At 36.3% G+C, this 16,471-nt stretch overlaps 1 protein-coding gene across 1 annotated transcript; it reads left to right on the top strand.

The window, feature by feature from the left end:
- Positions 1-972: 972 nt before the first annotated feature.
- Positions 973-15,595, top strand: LOC103989049 (uncharacterized). The gene is made up of 6 exons (XM_009407788.3): positions 973-1,161; positions 11,026-11,111; positions 11,207-12,742; positions 12,843-13,055; positions 13,124-13,248; positions 14,735-15,595. Exons 1-6 carry the CDS (start codon positions 973-975, stop codon positions 15,298-15,300), a joined length of 2,715 nt encoding a protein of 904 aa, XP_009406063.3. The 3' UTR covers positions 15,301-15,595.
- The last annotated feature ends 876 nt before the right edge of the window (positions 15,596-16,471 follow it).

Raw genomic sequence — 16,471 nt, 5'->3', positions numbered from 1 at the left:
ATAATTATTTAGAATGATCAAGAGCGTATATAGCTATTAGTAAGAAAATTATACCATCATATATTCTAAATGGAGGGACGAGATATAATAAAAATAAATTGATAGGAACTTTTGTCAGTAATTGTTTAAAAATTTTAGAAAAAAACCTATAGTTTTAAGAAATTCTCTTAGGAGTATTCTTATTTTTAAAATTTGTTATTGAGTGTTTTTTTTATAAATAATAATTTTACCCTTAAGTTGCCTTCATTGTACTAGAATGAGCGACCTCCAACCACAATGTCGACATCGAGCCTTAGCTTACGCATATGATCGGGTTTGGATGAAGATGATCAAGAGTCCACCCACGAAGGTGAAAAAGGAACAGATTAGTTTACACGCATGGTCGAAGCATAAGCGACCAATGATGAAGGTGACCAAGGATAAAATTATCATATATATAAAGGGAACAATTCATAGAAATTATAAAAAAATCCTTTGCATGAATTTCTTAAAAATATAAATTTTTTTGAGAAAATTTTGTTCAAAAATCTTTCTATTCCTAGAGAAAAATGATTATAAAAGTATTTTCTTTCTAAAAAAAAGATCAATCCTAATTTAATACGTAATTCTTTCTCAAACAGCAACTAATCAAATTATACACATTCCTAAATTTGGAAGAAAATACAAAGAAAGCATACGAGAGAGAAAAAGTTACAGAACGGTAAGTATGCCGAGAATGCAAACAAATCGTACTAAGAACATTGTTTGATTTCGGACTCCTGGACGGAGCGTCCGCTTCATGCGGTGCAAGATCTTTCAAGAAAGATTTGATTAGAATAGAAGGGGTAAACCCCGCCATCGAAGGGTGAATTGGGATTCCTAAGCGCACGTCAACGAAATGCGAAGAAATCGATTACCGTTCCGAAACAGTTACGGTTTTACCATCAGCCGTTCGATTGACAGCTGTTCGACATGCGACCCCGAAACGGCGTTATGGGGCCCACTGTCACCGTCACGTCCGCTCTTTTAGAATCGGTCTCTGACACCGCTTCGCTACCTCACCGCCTCTCGCAGGGCCAATTTAAACCGTCCCTCCCACTATTTTCGGCTTTGTTTGTTCTCCTTCCCCTTGTTTCTTGGGTTTCTCCGAGGCTTTCCATCTTAGTGGGTGGCAGAGCCATGGTAAGTATCAGTTGTTTTCGATTTTTGATCCGGGTATGTGTTATTGTAGTTTCTACATGTTTCTTGGGGGTTCGATTTTCACATCTTGTGGGGTTCTCTGTGGCGCATTCGTCGAGTGGTTTGATCGTCCAAGGGTTTTTCCTGTTTCTTTGACTCGTCAACAAAGAAAAAAAAGAAGAAAAAGAAAAAGAGAGTTAGTGAAAACAACAGGAAAGTGGCGAGACTTTGCTCTCTCTAACTCTTTGGTTTAGTAATTTAAAATCTATTGTTCGTTCCTAATAGGAATCTGTTTTGTGGGCATCGGATGATTGATTGAGATGTTGCCACTGTGAAGCAAAGCGGAAGTAACTCTAGCGGTCCTTATTGTTTAATGGTGGAATAAATTTAGATCGCCGGGGTTAGAGAAGCAAACTAGGATCGGTGTTTTTTTTTGAAGAGGGATATGAATCTTTGGATAATAATGTAATACAAGATCATCTTTAACTGAGTCGACTTGCCGATGTGCCAAAATCTTGATTCAAACAATTAAAAATAATATTAGTTTGATGACAATACTAGATTTTACGGGGGTTTGAAATCAATTTTTTATCCTTAAATTATTGGTATTTTTGGTGGTACCTTAACTTAAGGGTTAATTGTTCAAAAGCTAATCTAATAATATTTATGTAAAAAAAATCCTTGATTTAAACTCAATCCCAAGAAGACTTGTCAGATGAAAGCAATGAAGCTTATGAGCTTGGAGATGTAAAGAAGGAATAAAAGCCTATAAATAGATGTTGTTGTTAGTCTTAAGGTCACTATAATATCTTTGAGTTCCTTTTTGTCATTTTTCTCTTTTCAAACATTTTATTTTACATTTTTGTAATATATCCTTTTGAGCCTTTTTATCTTATATTTTTATTGGAGAATAATTTTAATGTGAAAGAATTTGAAGATAGAATTATGGTTCTAAAACTTGTTTTAGGAGAGGATGTTTTGAATGCCATGAGTGCTTGAAAACTTAGATGGTATCTATAATGGAAAACTTATTTGAAAAATATTTGAATGATTATATAGGGGTGCATAGGTGGTTTTGATCAAGGTATGCAATACCGTACCATATCGATGTTTCGAGGTTGGTTCGATATGGTACGATACCATGTACCGAGCGGTATGCCAGAGCGTACCGAGCAATATACTTAATTTAGGTGTAAAACCCTTCGAAAATATCTGAAATTAAAAAAAAAATAGGATAGGATTTTTAAGTTAGAAATAAATATATTAATAACATAATTTTAGCAAAATCAATGTAAATTAAGTAAGAATAGTATGACATATCTTTTTTGGGCTTTGAAGAATATCTTGTGTAAGGTTCGTATTTCAGTCTATTACGGATTGTTCTAATGTAAATATACCTCTTAATTAGAAGGTTCTTCCTCTTAATCTTCCCAAATTAGTCTCGATTCAATTCATAAATCGTCGTTTTGTAGAGTTTTGGGGAGCACAAATGTGAGAAAAAAAGAGTTTGAGATTATTTAAGAGAGTATGAAAATGTAATGGAGTGAAATAGGGGAGAAGAAGGGTTTAAATACTATGAGAAAGGGCTCCAACGGTTAATTCGATCGTTAGAGCACTGTATCACTGTTATCGAGTGGTTTTAAATATTTCTTCCTCTTACTGTAGCATTGAGCACGTTCCGTCCGGTAGTGGGCGATACCATTCGAAATTGGATACCTTGGTCAATATATGCAATTCTATACTGTATCGGTGTTTCGAGGTTGGCTCAGTACGATACGGTACCGTGTACAAAGCGGTATGCGAGAGCGTACTGAGCGGTATGCCAGAGCGTACCGAGCGATACATCAAATTTAGGTGTAAAACCCTCCGAAAATACCTGAAAATAAAAAAAAAGTTAGGATAGGTTTTTAAGTTAGAAATAAATATAGTAATAACATAAGTTTAGCAAAATCAATGTAAATTAGGTAAGAATAATATCACATATCTTTTTCGGACGTTGAAGAATATCTTGTGCAAGATTCGTATTTCAGTCCATTACGCATTGTCCTTTTGTAAACATATCTCTTGATTAGAAAGTTCTTCCTTTAATCTTCCTAAATTAGCCTCGATTCAATTAATAAATCATTGTTTTGTAGAGTTTAGGAGAGCACAAATGTGAGAAAAAAAGAGTTTGAGATAGTTTAAGAGAGTATGAAAATGTAATTGAGTGAAATAGGGGAGAAGAAGGGTTTAAATACTATGAGAAATGGCTCCAACGGTCAATTCGACCGTTGGAGCACTGTATCATTGTTATCGAGCGGTTTTAAATATTTCTTTCTCTTACTATAGCACTGTAGCACTACTATAGTGTAGCACCGTAGCACGTTCCGTCTGGTAACGAGCGATCCACGTATCGGTATGCCATCGGACCGGTACATATCGCCCGTATTGGACGATACCATTCGAAATAGCATACCTTAGTTTTGATTATAGGGAGAGTAATAAAGATGGTGATATGATTTTGAATTTTGTTACCTTGTATGATCTCAGAATGGTAAATATTTGCTTCAAGAAGAGAGATGAATATTTAGTTACTCGTAAGAGTGGTCATAACTATAATTAGAAAGATTTCTTTCTCACTAGATAGATAGAGGAAGTTATATATAAGAATCATAAAGTTATATTCGGTGAAAGCTTGACGAGCCAACATAGATTGATGGTGTGAGATATTTGTTGCAGTAAATGGAAGAAGAAAAAGATAGTAAAAAATTTATTAGGACTAGATGAAATTGTAAAAATAATAATGTAATGATTTTTAAGAATAGGATGAAAAGGGAGATAGTTTGACTTAGATGGGATAATGTTAATATTATTTGTCTACAATGGCCAATAAGATTAGGTGCTTAAAAAAGATCCTTGGTAGAGGTTGCTTTTTTAGAGAGACTTAGTGGTGGTATGAGGAAGTTTAAAGAGTAATTATTATTAAAAGATAATGTTTAAAGATTATTGAATTGTAAAAAAAAAAAGAAATTAAAATTTTTTATGGAATCTAAAAAAAAGGCTTAGAGAGTTGTTAGTTTGATAAGATATATAGTTTATGATTATTTTTATGACAAATTAGGTACTAAAGACAGAGAAAAAGATGTATAGGTAGTATAAAATATAGTAATGATGAATATTATGACAAATTAGTTGTTTTAGCCTAATATTACCATGTTACATCTTAAGGACATGTTTTATTGATTTAATGCTCTCTTTGATGGAAATTTTATAGACTAGTTGATGTAGGACAACCTTGATGGGAATGCTTAATATGAAGAGAGAAATGGTTGGGTGAATAATAAATAAAAAATTTAAAATAAAGAGAGAGAGGAGGCGAGAGAAATTTGATATGTTGAAATATTAATTTAAGCAATAAAGAACAAAGATGGGGTTTAATCAGAGACCCATACCATCAAGGAGCACTTTAACATTTTTATGGCTGACTTCTAATGCTGAAAGATTGGTTTATGGGTCTTCGTTGTGGGTTGATTGAGGAGGGGAGAGGAGATGAATGCAGGGGATAATCATGGGCTCACTCTAAGTCTTTCGACTCATATTGAGGGAAAAGATGTGGCCTTGTACCATTCTCATAATTTGTGAGGAAAGAAAATTATTATTTATTAAAAAATAGATGATCCCATTCAAGGTTCGTCGTATTGCGATGTAACACTTGATACAGGTGGTATGTACTGGTTTGATAGGGGATCAATATGGGTGGTACATTGATACACCCCACCATACCATATGTCGATACACTTAGTACAAATTGGTACATATGTACTGATAGCTGGTCGGTACATCGTAAGGATCGGTAAGGTGAACCATAATCCCATTATAATGCTTGGCGGCTTGGCCTCTTTATGAAGTCCATAAATACAAGAAGGAATGAAAGTAACAAATAAGGAAGAAAATAAAAATCAATCAAGATGATTTAATAAATTGTACCTGGTCATCTGTTAAGTAGATTAGATTCTAAAATATTCTTGTGAAGTAATATTCCTTATTTGTGCATGGTGTTCTTCCTTTCTTGCAACATAATGATTTCATCGAATTATCTTCTTTCTTTGTGTATGATGCTCTTCTTTTCTTATAAGATGATTCTTGTAATATTCTCTTTTATTTATTTATTCTTTTACTTTATTGTCTTTCTTGGAAGTAAGATACTAATTGTGCATGATGTTATCACGTGATAACCCTAAAATATCAATTGAACCTAAACTTGAGTTCACCAGCAACCCAAAGTTTCACGTATTCGGAATGTAGTTTGATTTTCATAAACTCTCCCTGGCTTGAAAGCATTCATCTCCGATAATGTGATGAGGCAAAAATGATTGTAGAGCTCAGGGTTGAGTTGTTGGAGTTCTTTTGTGATCCATGTGCAATCTGAATCTGATTACCTTTTCCATTTGATAATAAATCTCTGATATCTCCTATTACGAGTGTTGACTTGTTCGTCTAGGATATCCTTTATTTTCTCTTCTTTTTTTTTCTCTTTTAAGTGGGTATAGTTGGAGAAGGCATTATGGGTTGTGGTGGTGATAAGGTGAAAGGTTGGGTACTTGGGAAGTGAGGTGGAGTATGATCTTGTGGTTCTTTATAGGGTGTCAAATCTTCAATATTGATAACTCGAGTAATACTAAGATCTGGTGGAAGGTCAAGTTTATAAACGTTGGAATTGATTTTTGAATGCTTTTGTAAGTACCAGAGTTTTGGGCATGAAGCTTTTTCAAGGTTCCTCGTGAAAATCTCTCGAGTTAGACTCTCATCATTACCATGCTGTCCTCAAATTCTTGTGACTTGTGATTAACATCTATAGTAGACTTGTATAATTTATTACTTAATCTTTTTGCGAATCTCATTATGTAAGTCATGGAGGTGTTTAGCAAAGGATTTAGTAGGTTCATTAGGTTTGGCTTGTGGAGGAATGAGAATAAGATCAATAGGTTTTTTGAGATTGATGTCCAGGAACAACCTCAAAAGGGTTAAGACCAGTAGATATGTTGACATAACTGTTATATGCAAACTCGACGAAAGGGAGCAAATTAAACAACTAAGTGATGGAATTTTTATTAGTCAGACTAAGTATGCTTTAGATCTATTGAAACGATTTAACACGGACAGTGTAAAACTATTAATACACCAATGAGCACTTCTATAAAACTAGATATGGACACTAATAGAGAATGTTTTGATCAAAAGACTTGCATGGGTATAATAGATAGTTTATTATACCTCATAGCAACTAGACCCGATATCATATTTAGTGTTGGACTATGCGTTAGATTTCAATCTACTCCCAAACAATCTCACTTAAAAGCTATTAAAAGGATTTTTAGATATTTAAAAGGAACTCCTAATCTAGGACTATGGTATCTAGATTCTAAAAACTTTGAGTTACTTGCTTATGCTGATGCTGATTTTGTTGATTGTCAAATAGATAGAAAAAGTACATCAAGAACATGTCAACTCGGTTGGTTTTGCTTAGGTCATGCACTTGTCTCTTGGTCTTTCAAGAAATAAAACTCGATTGTGGACACATGATCGCTAATCAGATATCACAAAAATGTTGCCTAGACTCCTATTAACAATCTCAATTTGCCCATTAGTTTAAGAGTGATATGCTGAAGAGAATTGTAACTTTATGTTTAAGATTTTTCAGATTTTTTAAAAATAACTTGTGAATCGAACATCGTTATCATAAATAAGGTCTTTTGTAGACTGTGCAAACTAACAATTTTTATGAATAATTTGGCTACATGTGAGACATTAATTGTCTTTTTACATGTTATTAAGTGTGCAATCTGGCTCAATCGATCCACCATAGCAAAAATAGAATCATGACCTCTTATGGTTCATGATAACCTAATGACAACTTTCATATTAAGGTCTTCAAGGGGTTGAGGTACAGGTAAAGATGTATATTGCCCTGTGTTTTCTTCCTTTAGGCAGTTGATATGTACAACATTGAGATATAATGCAACCTATATGCCTCTTGAGACTAGGCTAAAAGAATCTATCCTCAACCATGATAATGGTTTTATCTCAACCAAAATGATCTACATCCCCTCCAACATGCATTTCCTAAACAATGAAGTCTCTAAGGGAACCATTGGGAATATATAAAGGAACACCTTTAAATAAGAATATATTATGGATGGTAAAATCTATTGTCTAATCTTAGTCTGTTTAATAATGTTTTATAGGTTTTCTCAAAATCACGACAAGGCATACTCATCTTGTATGCGTTTAAATCCAATCACTTTATCATAGAGTACAAGACAAGTGTCATTTGACTAAGTGCATTAGCAATTTTGTTTACAACCCCTGTTTGGTGCTTAAGGACAAATGTATGTTCTTGGAGGAACTCAACCCATTTAATGTGTCGCAGCCTTAATTTTCTCTTGTGATTGAATGTTTCATAGGCTTGGTGATCCGAATATAGGATGAATTCATTTTTAACAAGAAATGTTGCCAATATCTTAAGGCTTGGACAATCGCATAAAATTGCTTATTGTAAATAGAATATTTTTATTGGGTTTCATTTAATTATTTGCTAAAAAATGCAATAAGATGTCCTTGACTTTATACTCCACTTATTCCTACCGTGAGGCATCACAAACAACCTCAAAGACTTTTGAGAATTCTAGAAGTTGCAAAATAGGTTCTTGTGTCATTTTCCTTTAATCTTGTCAATGGCTTTAGAGGTAGCTTTGGTCCATTTAAATTCATCCTTTTTCATATAGTTTGTACTAGGAGTCATAGTGGTGCTAAAGGATCGGTGTAAAAACTAAGCTGAAAGTAACAGTCAAATGATGATTCTCCACGTTAAATAGCTCGGTTTTGGTGGCGCCGCAGATTAAACCTGATCCAATGGCGTAGCTTTCTTCTCTTGCACGCCGACCAGTTCCATGCGGCTATCGACTTAGGAGGTGGTGTCTCAGTGAGAGTTTGGTTGGAATATGCACCAACATTCATTCATCCAACCTCTCGCGCTTTCTTGGTGATGCCGAAAGCCAGCAGTGCACACCAACACATTAAGCATACTGTTGAGCTACACTGGACTTTTGGACCGCCAACTTTAGTCCTCTTCGCAGCTATCTCCTATATATATATATATATATATATATATATATATATATATATATATATATATATATATAGGAGTTGGGTGTCATTAATGGCTGCCGATGCAATTGGCAATTTAGGCGGGACCCGCAGTTGCCGCCAATTGCAGGTGTCGCTTGGTCGAGACCTGGACCCCAGAATATAGCGGTCCTCACATCAGAGCCGTTCATTGACATGGAGAACCTACGATAAAATATAGCTAGGCCATGAAAACTCCTAATTTCATGAATGTTTGTAGCAAGGTTCGCAATACTGTACCGTACCGTTATTTCGACCTGAGCTCGGTACCGGTACGATACGGTATACCGAGCGGTACACCTAGGTTCATCGAGCACTGTAGCATTGCTACAGTGCGGACCGGTACCGGACGGTCCGCGTACCGCTGGCTTGTCGGACCGGTACGTATTGCCTGTACCGGGCGGTACGATTCGGTATGGCAGACCTTGGTTTGTAGAGGTAGGCCAATCTTTGTTAGCCTTAACCTTTTCAGGGTCAATCATAACTCACAGGAGACAACAAAACCAAGAAAAATAACATGTGATTATAGAAATGAACATTTCTTCAAGTTGATGTACAGTTTTTCCTTATTAAGGACTTCTAGAACTTGGCAAAGGTGATGAAGATGCTCATCCTTAGTTTTATTGTAGATCAGAATGTTATCAAAATAGACGACAAGAAAATTGCTAATGAAAGGGCGAAGTACTTGTGACATAACATTCATAAATGTGTTAGGTGTATTTTAAAGACCAAAAGACATGACTAGTCATTCATACAAACACTCTTTTATTTTAAAGGTTGTTTTTCACTCATCTTCTTGACGAATAATTCGTACTTATTTTATTAAAGAAAGCGTAAGTCCTTGCGTATTTTATTGATTTTATTGATAGCTTGATTGTCTGTACACATTCTCTAACTACCATGCTTTTTGGGTGATCCTTTGACATGTCATGCCAATTGAAATAGTCATCCATGTTAGACACCAACCTACCATCGAAGCAGGTTGCTTTTGCTTTGACTATTTTTCTGATGTCATAATCAATATTCCTAAAATTGTGTCTATTGTGACCCTGATGATTTTGGTAGTTCTCCAACATGTCCAAGTTGTGCATGTATCATGATGGTGCAAGTAGTGAAGCACGAGGTCTTTTATATGCTCTTTCGGGTCTATACTCAAAATGTTGAGTTATTTCTGTAGTGATTTCTAGTACTATTGTTTTTTTTAATGTGATTTTGCCTTCGCTCCAGCTCTTGATTTGTCTCGATATGATTTAAGCTATCATAATCGTGAGTTGGATTTAGGACAAGGTCTAAATTTTGAATGATACTGCCCATACCGTGCGGTACGTACCGGATAGTCAATAGATCGGTACGCGGACCACCCGCTACTAGGCGAAACGCTTGATATAGCCCCGTATCGGACGATACGAGGATGTATTGGGTGGTAACAATTGATTTTGACTGTGACTGATCGCTACCAAGCTGTATCAGCTTGGCTACGGTGCGGGACGAAGAAGCGTCGAGGGAGAAGGAAGAAGAAAGAGAGAGCGTTCGAAAAAGAGGGAGAATCGGGAGAACCTCGACTCGTCCCAATCCGGTGTTGCCCTCCCTCGATGATCCTGATCCAGGAGGTAACGGCCAGGCAACAGCTAGAGCAGTGGAAGAGGTAGTCTCCTTTATCGCCTCGTCTGTGATTTTGCAGCTTCGTCTTTGTCGAACGCTAGAGACGTTTACGGCCTTTAACGTCTTCGCCGCCTTCTTCGCTGAACGCCACAAATAAGGAGATGAAGGAGATCATGTTCTCCTCGTCTGAGGTGACGAGGAGAAGAGGATTAGGCGACGTCGTCGAGGCAGCGTATGCCTCCTTTTTAGATTTTTTAATATAATATATACATATATATATATATATATATATATATATATATATATATATATATATACACACACACACATATATATATACATGTATATAGACCATAAATACAAGAAGAAAGGGAATTGACGAATAAGAAAAAAAAGTAAAAATACATCAGGATCATTTAATACATTGTATCTGAAGCGAAGATAAGATTCTAAAATATTCTTGTGGAATAATTTTCCTTCTTTGTGCATGATGTTCTTCCTTTCTTGCAAGATAATGATTCTATATGATTATCTTTCTTCTTTGTGCATGATGCTCTTCCTTTCTTGCAAGGTGATGATTCTTGCAATATTCTTTCTTATTGATTTTTGCCTTCTACTTTATTGTCAATCTAGGAAATAAGTAACTAATTATACATGATGTTGTCACGTGACAACCCAAAAATGTCAATTGAACCCAAACCCGAGTTCACCATCAATCTAAAGTGATTTGATTTGGTCCTTTTTCTTTTCACGTCTTCAAAATGTAGTCTAATTTCCATAACTAGTTTATTGGTCAGTTTGTTAAAATACTTGTGGATGGTTCGGGATACTCCATCAGATGCAACCACCATTATACCACCATGTATTTATATGACTGTTGAGGAGACATGCCTAAGGGCTCTAATAAGCATGTTAAGGATATGGGTGGGGGATTTTGTGATACCACCTGTGTGTGGGTTATTTTATTAGAATATTTTTAGCCTTTAAGAATCTGAGAAGAATTTTTTGGTAAGGGGTTTGTGATTTTATGACTGACATTCCTCATCTGTGACACTTCTTCACATTTATCATATAAAATGTATTATATTGTTGACTATGTAGGTACTTGTTTGCCAGACGTGTGGCGTGCCAGGTTACACCGAGCTTCTAATATACTGCAATATGTGTAAGAGTTCTGCCGAACACCGGTATGCTATCATGATACACAATTATATGGTTTCTCGGATAATATACCTTCTTTAAATCTTGACATTTTCCATTTATATTGATGTGGTTGCTGCAGATATTGCTTGGACATATTGCCTTCTTATCATGAAGAGGTTAGTTGGTCATGTGATCTGTGCAAGCCTAGGCCTTCCAAGGTTGAGCTAGAGATACTACACAGAAGCACGAGGAAGTTAAAGTGTAAAAAAATTAGGAAAAGATGTCAGATTACCATTGCTGCCCCACAATTTGCCCCACCTCAGAAGCAACCCCATTATAAGAAAAGTCCTGCCACAGTACACGGACAAGTGAGTATCAGGAAGTCACCAGCTAATTTGTTGCAGAAGGAAGTTGATGATTTGTCCCAGTCATTCAGAGTGCAACTAAAGGACAAAAAATTGAAGAAGAGGAGAAGATTGGTAATACCGGTGGATGACCAATTAGATGAAGATATTCAGACTAACAATGTGGAAGCAAAATATGAAAATACTCTTACCGCTCCGAAACACGATTCACCCCAGAAGCGACAGGAATATGTTCCTCACAGTCATGTTCACATGGAAAACAATGGTGATTCCACAGTAAATGGAAAATGGAACAGGCCATCAGATAGTTTGCTCCAGAAGAAAGTTGTCGATTTGTCACAGTCATTTGGAATTCAATCTGAGCGCAAAAACTTGAAGAGAAGAAGAATGATATTACCAGAGGATGACCAGTTAGATGGAGATGTTCTAAATAACAGTGCTGTTAATGAGAGACTTTTGGAAGCAAGATATGAGAATACTGTTATTGCTCCAAAAGTTGCTTCACCAGAAAACCCGCATCAATATATTACTTGCACTCATAGTGTTCAGAATGGAACTTGTGCTGGTGCCACAGTAAAATCAAACAGGTCAACAAATAGTTTGTTGCAGAAGGAAGTTGATGATCTGTTCCAATCAATTAGAATGCAATCTGAGGAGAAAAACTTGAGGATGCAGAGGACAAGATTGATATTACTTGAGGGTGAGCAGTTAGGTCAAGAAGCACAGACTAACAATGCAGTTAATAAGAGACTTGCGGAAGTAAGATATGAGAAAACTGTTACGGCCATAAAAGCTGCTTCACCAGGGAAGCCACATCAATATGTTTACAAGGAAAATCATGCTGGTCCTTCAGAAGATGGAATATCAAACAGGTCAACAGATAATTTGTTGCAGAAGAAAGTTGTTGATCCATTCAAGTCATTTAGAATGCAACTAGAGAGGAAAAACTTGAGGATGCAGAGTAGAAGATTGATGTTCCTGGAGGATGACCAATTAGATGAAGATGTTCAGATTAACAATGAGGCTAATGAGGGACATTTAAAAGCAGAGAAGTCAGTGAATGTATCTAGCGAGCTTTCTGATGGCAGGTTCTTGAAAAAAATGAGGGGATTACCTAATGAGTGCCTGCTAGATGAAGAGGTTCATATAAACAGTACTGGTCAAAATTCCCCAATTAGTGGTCCTTTGCAACTTCATCCAACCTTGCAAGTAGAAGAACATACTCCTGGAAGAAAATTGATATGCAGTCTGGCTTCCAGTTATGAGCCTTATAATTTACCTGCACAACCAATTAGAAATCACATTTGGAGGTTAGAGTTGTCTGGTTGTATTGCCTAATTTGCAGCTTTTTCAGTATTCTTCTGTTTCTTCCACCTAGCTTTTTTTGTAATATTACAATGTGGCTTTCAGGGGCCACTTTCATGTATGCAACAAGGAACTTGGTCCATTTACAGCTCATATTTCAAGTAAAGCATGTGAGAAAGTCTGGAACATTGCAAAAAAGTTACCAGCAGTCTTACAAATGACAAAGCTCTCAAGGTTGGATTCATGGCCTAAAAGTTTCAAGACTTCACCACCAAATGATGAGAGCATTGCCCTCTATTTCTTTGCGCAAGATGCTAGGTACAGACATTTTACTGGTGTTGCTCCCTTATCAATGCGTACTAATTCTTCATGCAATTGTGTTTCAGAGTGGGGGCAATGCTTGATGAACTATTATGTGAGATCACTAAAAAGGATTTTGTCTTGAAGGTTAAACATGATGAGGCAGAGCTGCTTGCATTCTCCTCGATTGTACTACCGGAAAGTTATCGTAGTAAGTCTCCCTTCAAGCATGATGGTATTTGTAAATCTAAAAGAGATGCTATATCTGAGTTAGAGATCATAAGTCAATCTAAAACTTATACGCTAAAGCTTTAGATATAGTCCATGTTTTCATCTAGGAATATTTAAAAATATAATGGTCTTACAGTCTGATTCGTGCGAGGGATTTTGTTTATTCCCTCTTTGAGTACAAAATGTTCTATAAGGGCAGTGTTTGGTTATTCAAAACAAAATAAACAAGTAATGAGAATGTTGAAATGGATGTTATTAGAATCGATAAAATCTTGCATTTGCTAATATTTATGGTTGGTTCCTATATTGTATACAATAATAAATGGCTATTAACTGGTTTTGACATACCAAAGAAGATCTCTTAGTAGTCACAAGGAAACAGGAAACTTTTGTTTGAAACAATGACAAAACGTTGGAAAACCCTTGATTTGGTTGATGATACGCCAATGGATGGCTAATTAGTATTCTTTTAATGTGGAAGACCTACTTATTCTTTTATTCATATGTACCTGTGCACCACTAAGGATGGATGATTCATGTACACAAGGTCTTTAATTTCGAATAATACCGCCCGTATCGGGCGGTACATATCGGTCCGCCAGCAAATTGGTACACGGACCGCTCGCAACTAGACGGTACTGTCGATTGGGGCTGTTTCTGCCCCTGATGGTGACTGAGGGAGAAGAAAGAAAGGGAGAAGGGTGGTGTTAAGCGAGGGAAGAAAGAAAAGGGAGAAGGAGAGGAAAACCTAGAGATCGATGTTGCTCTCCCTCCTTATCTATCGACGACTTCCCTCGGCGCGGGGAGAAGAGAGGTGACGTTGCCTCGGCTTTCTGCTCATGTGGGGAGAAGGTTTCTTCTCCAAAAAGGGCGACAAGGTTGTCGGTTTTTTTTATATATATACCGAGTTGTGTACCGAATTGTATCACTCGGTATATAGTATCGTATTGTACCAAGCGAGTCTTGAAACTTCGGTACGTTCTTCTCCCCACGTGCCAAAAAGGGCGACGAGGTCATCGGTATTTTTTTAATACATATACCAAGCGGTATATCGAATTGTACCGCTCGGTATACAGTATTGTACCATACAAAGCGAGTCTCGAAACTCCGGTATGGTACAAAATTTCATTCCTTGCATGTACATTCAACTTTTGAATGCTACCATTGCTTTTGCTTTTTTTTTTTATTTTATCTTGTGGCTCCATATTACTAAACTAATTTTTAATCTTGTATTTAGGTTGTTATATGTTGTTCCACTAAAGTTTTTGGATTGGGTTTTTGGATTGGATGTCCGACATCACCCATCTTGATGTGGATCAGGTTTTTTTAGCTGATCCATCAGATTAGTATCAAATCAGATTTCTCAGACTGATTTAACATCATATATTTTGTTTACACCCGACTCCAGTGCTTGTTTTTTAGATTGCTCTGATGATGTTAGCTGATGATATTTCATATTCATGTAGAATTTCAAGAAAAATACTTTTTGTGGGCGGTTTTTAGAAGGCGACAAGGTGCAGTGTCTTGTGCACCAGCCGAATGTTCTCCTAGTTATGATGAAATCACAGAAGAGAAAGAGTGGGCACCATACTTAACACATGCAACAAAGAAAGAGTCTGATGATATTGCTGAAAATTGTATTGTTGCAAATAAGTTGGTGGGGAACTCGAATAATTCTAAAGAAAAACTAGATGAATGCCATGATAGAAATGCATGTTTGTTGCCTTCAGGAAAGCAAATTCCACTTAATTGTGAGTACCCTTCCGGGGAACAGATTGTGAGTGACTGTGAAATGGCACAACCCAGTAATGGTTGCAAAGATTATCACCAAGAACTATTTACTTTCAACTTCGATCATGACGAGGGGACCACCAATTACCCCATGAACTTATTTCCAGAACAAGGTGAAGACATGGCTTTAACTTCTAGGATAAGAGGAAGCGATTCATTAGACCTCAAACTGGGGTATAGCTGGTCGACTTGTGATGATGCACATTTAAAAGACATGTTCAATAGTGATTCACTCACTTAGTTACCACTGGATGGTGCCCTGTTTGTGCAACAATGTTTCTTACAAAAGTTCAAGAACCGATATCAAAATGGCGCCTTAGCAACATGCCACGTTGTGGTTCACCTGGGAAATTATAGAACAGTTTTGCACTTGTGCTTTTCAATCTGCAAATTTTTTAGACCACTTTTGGTGTCAGTTCTCAAGCTTTGACATTTTACTTCAATAACCATTGTAAATATCTGTCTGTTGTATTCTATGATGTCATATTGATATATTCCGACCGATCTCATGTAAGTAACCATTTTGAATATATATCTTACATGTTTTGTGTCATTTCTAGTATCATGTTAGTCCAAACCTGTTGTAACCCATCCCCTCTTGGTTACTCTCACAGTTGTGCAACTGTCTTTGCTTTTTTGTGCTGGAGAGCTTATCGGTTGCTTAGAGAGGTAAAGAAAAAAGTGTCTTCTAGGATCAGGGATTTATTTTGGGATTATGTAAAAATAATGATCTAGGTAAAATGCTTCAGCGGTTCTGGTTCTTGAATCCTGATGTTTGAAACTTGTAGAATTATGTTTGCCATGATGATAGAGGTCACTTGTAGTTTTGAGAGTTTATAGAGCATTTGGAAACAGCTTCTGTTTTGATTTGGCAACTCCATATGTTATTGCATATAAGTTTTGAGGGCTAAGATTAGTTGGAACATGTGAGATTTACCTCTTGTTTGTTTGTAAACTTCAGTGATTTATTTTGGAGTTATGTGAAGCATGATCTAGGTAAATTGCTTCAGCAGTCCTGGTTACAGCTTCTATTTTGATTTGGCAACTCCATTTGTTATTGCATTTAATTCTTTAGGGCTAAGATTCGTTGGAATATGTGAGAGATTATCTTTTAACTTTGTTGTAAACTTCAGGGATTTATTTTGGAATTATGTAAAGAATTATCTAGGGAAAATGCTTCAAGAGTTCTGGTTATCTGAATCCTGGTGTTTGAAACCTGTAACATTATGTTTGCCATGATGATGGAGAGTTTATAGAGCATTTGGAAACAGCCTCTGTTTTGACTTGGCAACTCCACATGTTATTATTGCTTTTAATTCTTTAGGGCTAAGGCTTGTTGGAATCTATGAGATTTGCCTATTCTTTTTGTTGTCAAATTTATGATTGAATCAAATTTTAAAATCGATTGGATC

The sequence above is a fragment of the Musa acuminata genome, chromosome BXJ1-6 (genome assembly GCF_036884655.1).
Source record: "Musa acuminata AAA Group cultivar baxijiao chromosome BXJ1-6, Cavendish_Baxijiao_AAA, whole genome shotgun sequence".
NCBI classification, from domain to species: domain Eukaryota; kingdom Viridiplantae; phylum Streptophyta; class Magnoliopsida; order Zingiberales; family Musaceae; genus Musa; species Musa acuminata.
Note: the sequence above shows the minus strand (reverse complement) of the source record. Positions and strands in the feature narration are given on the sequence as shown.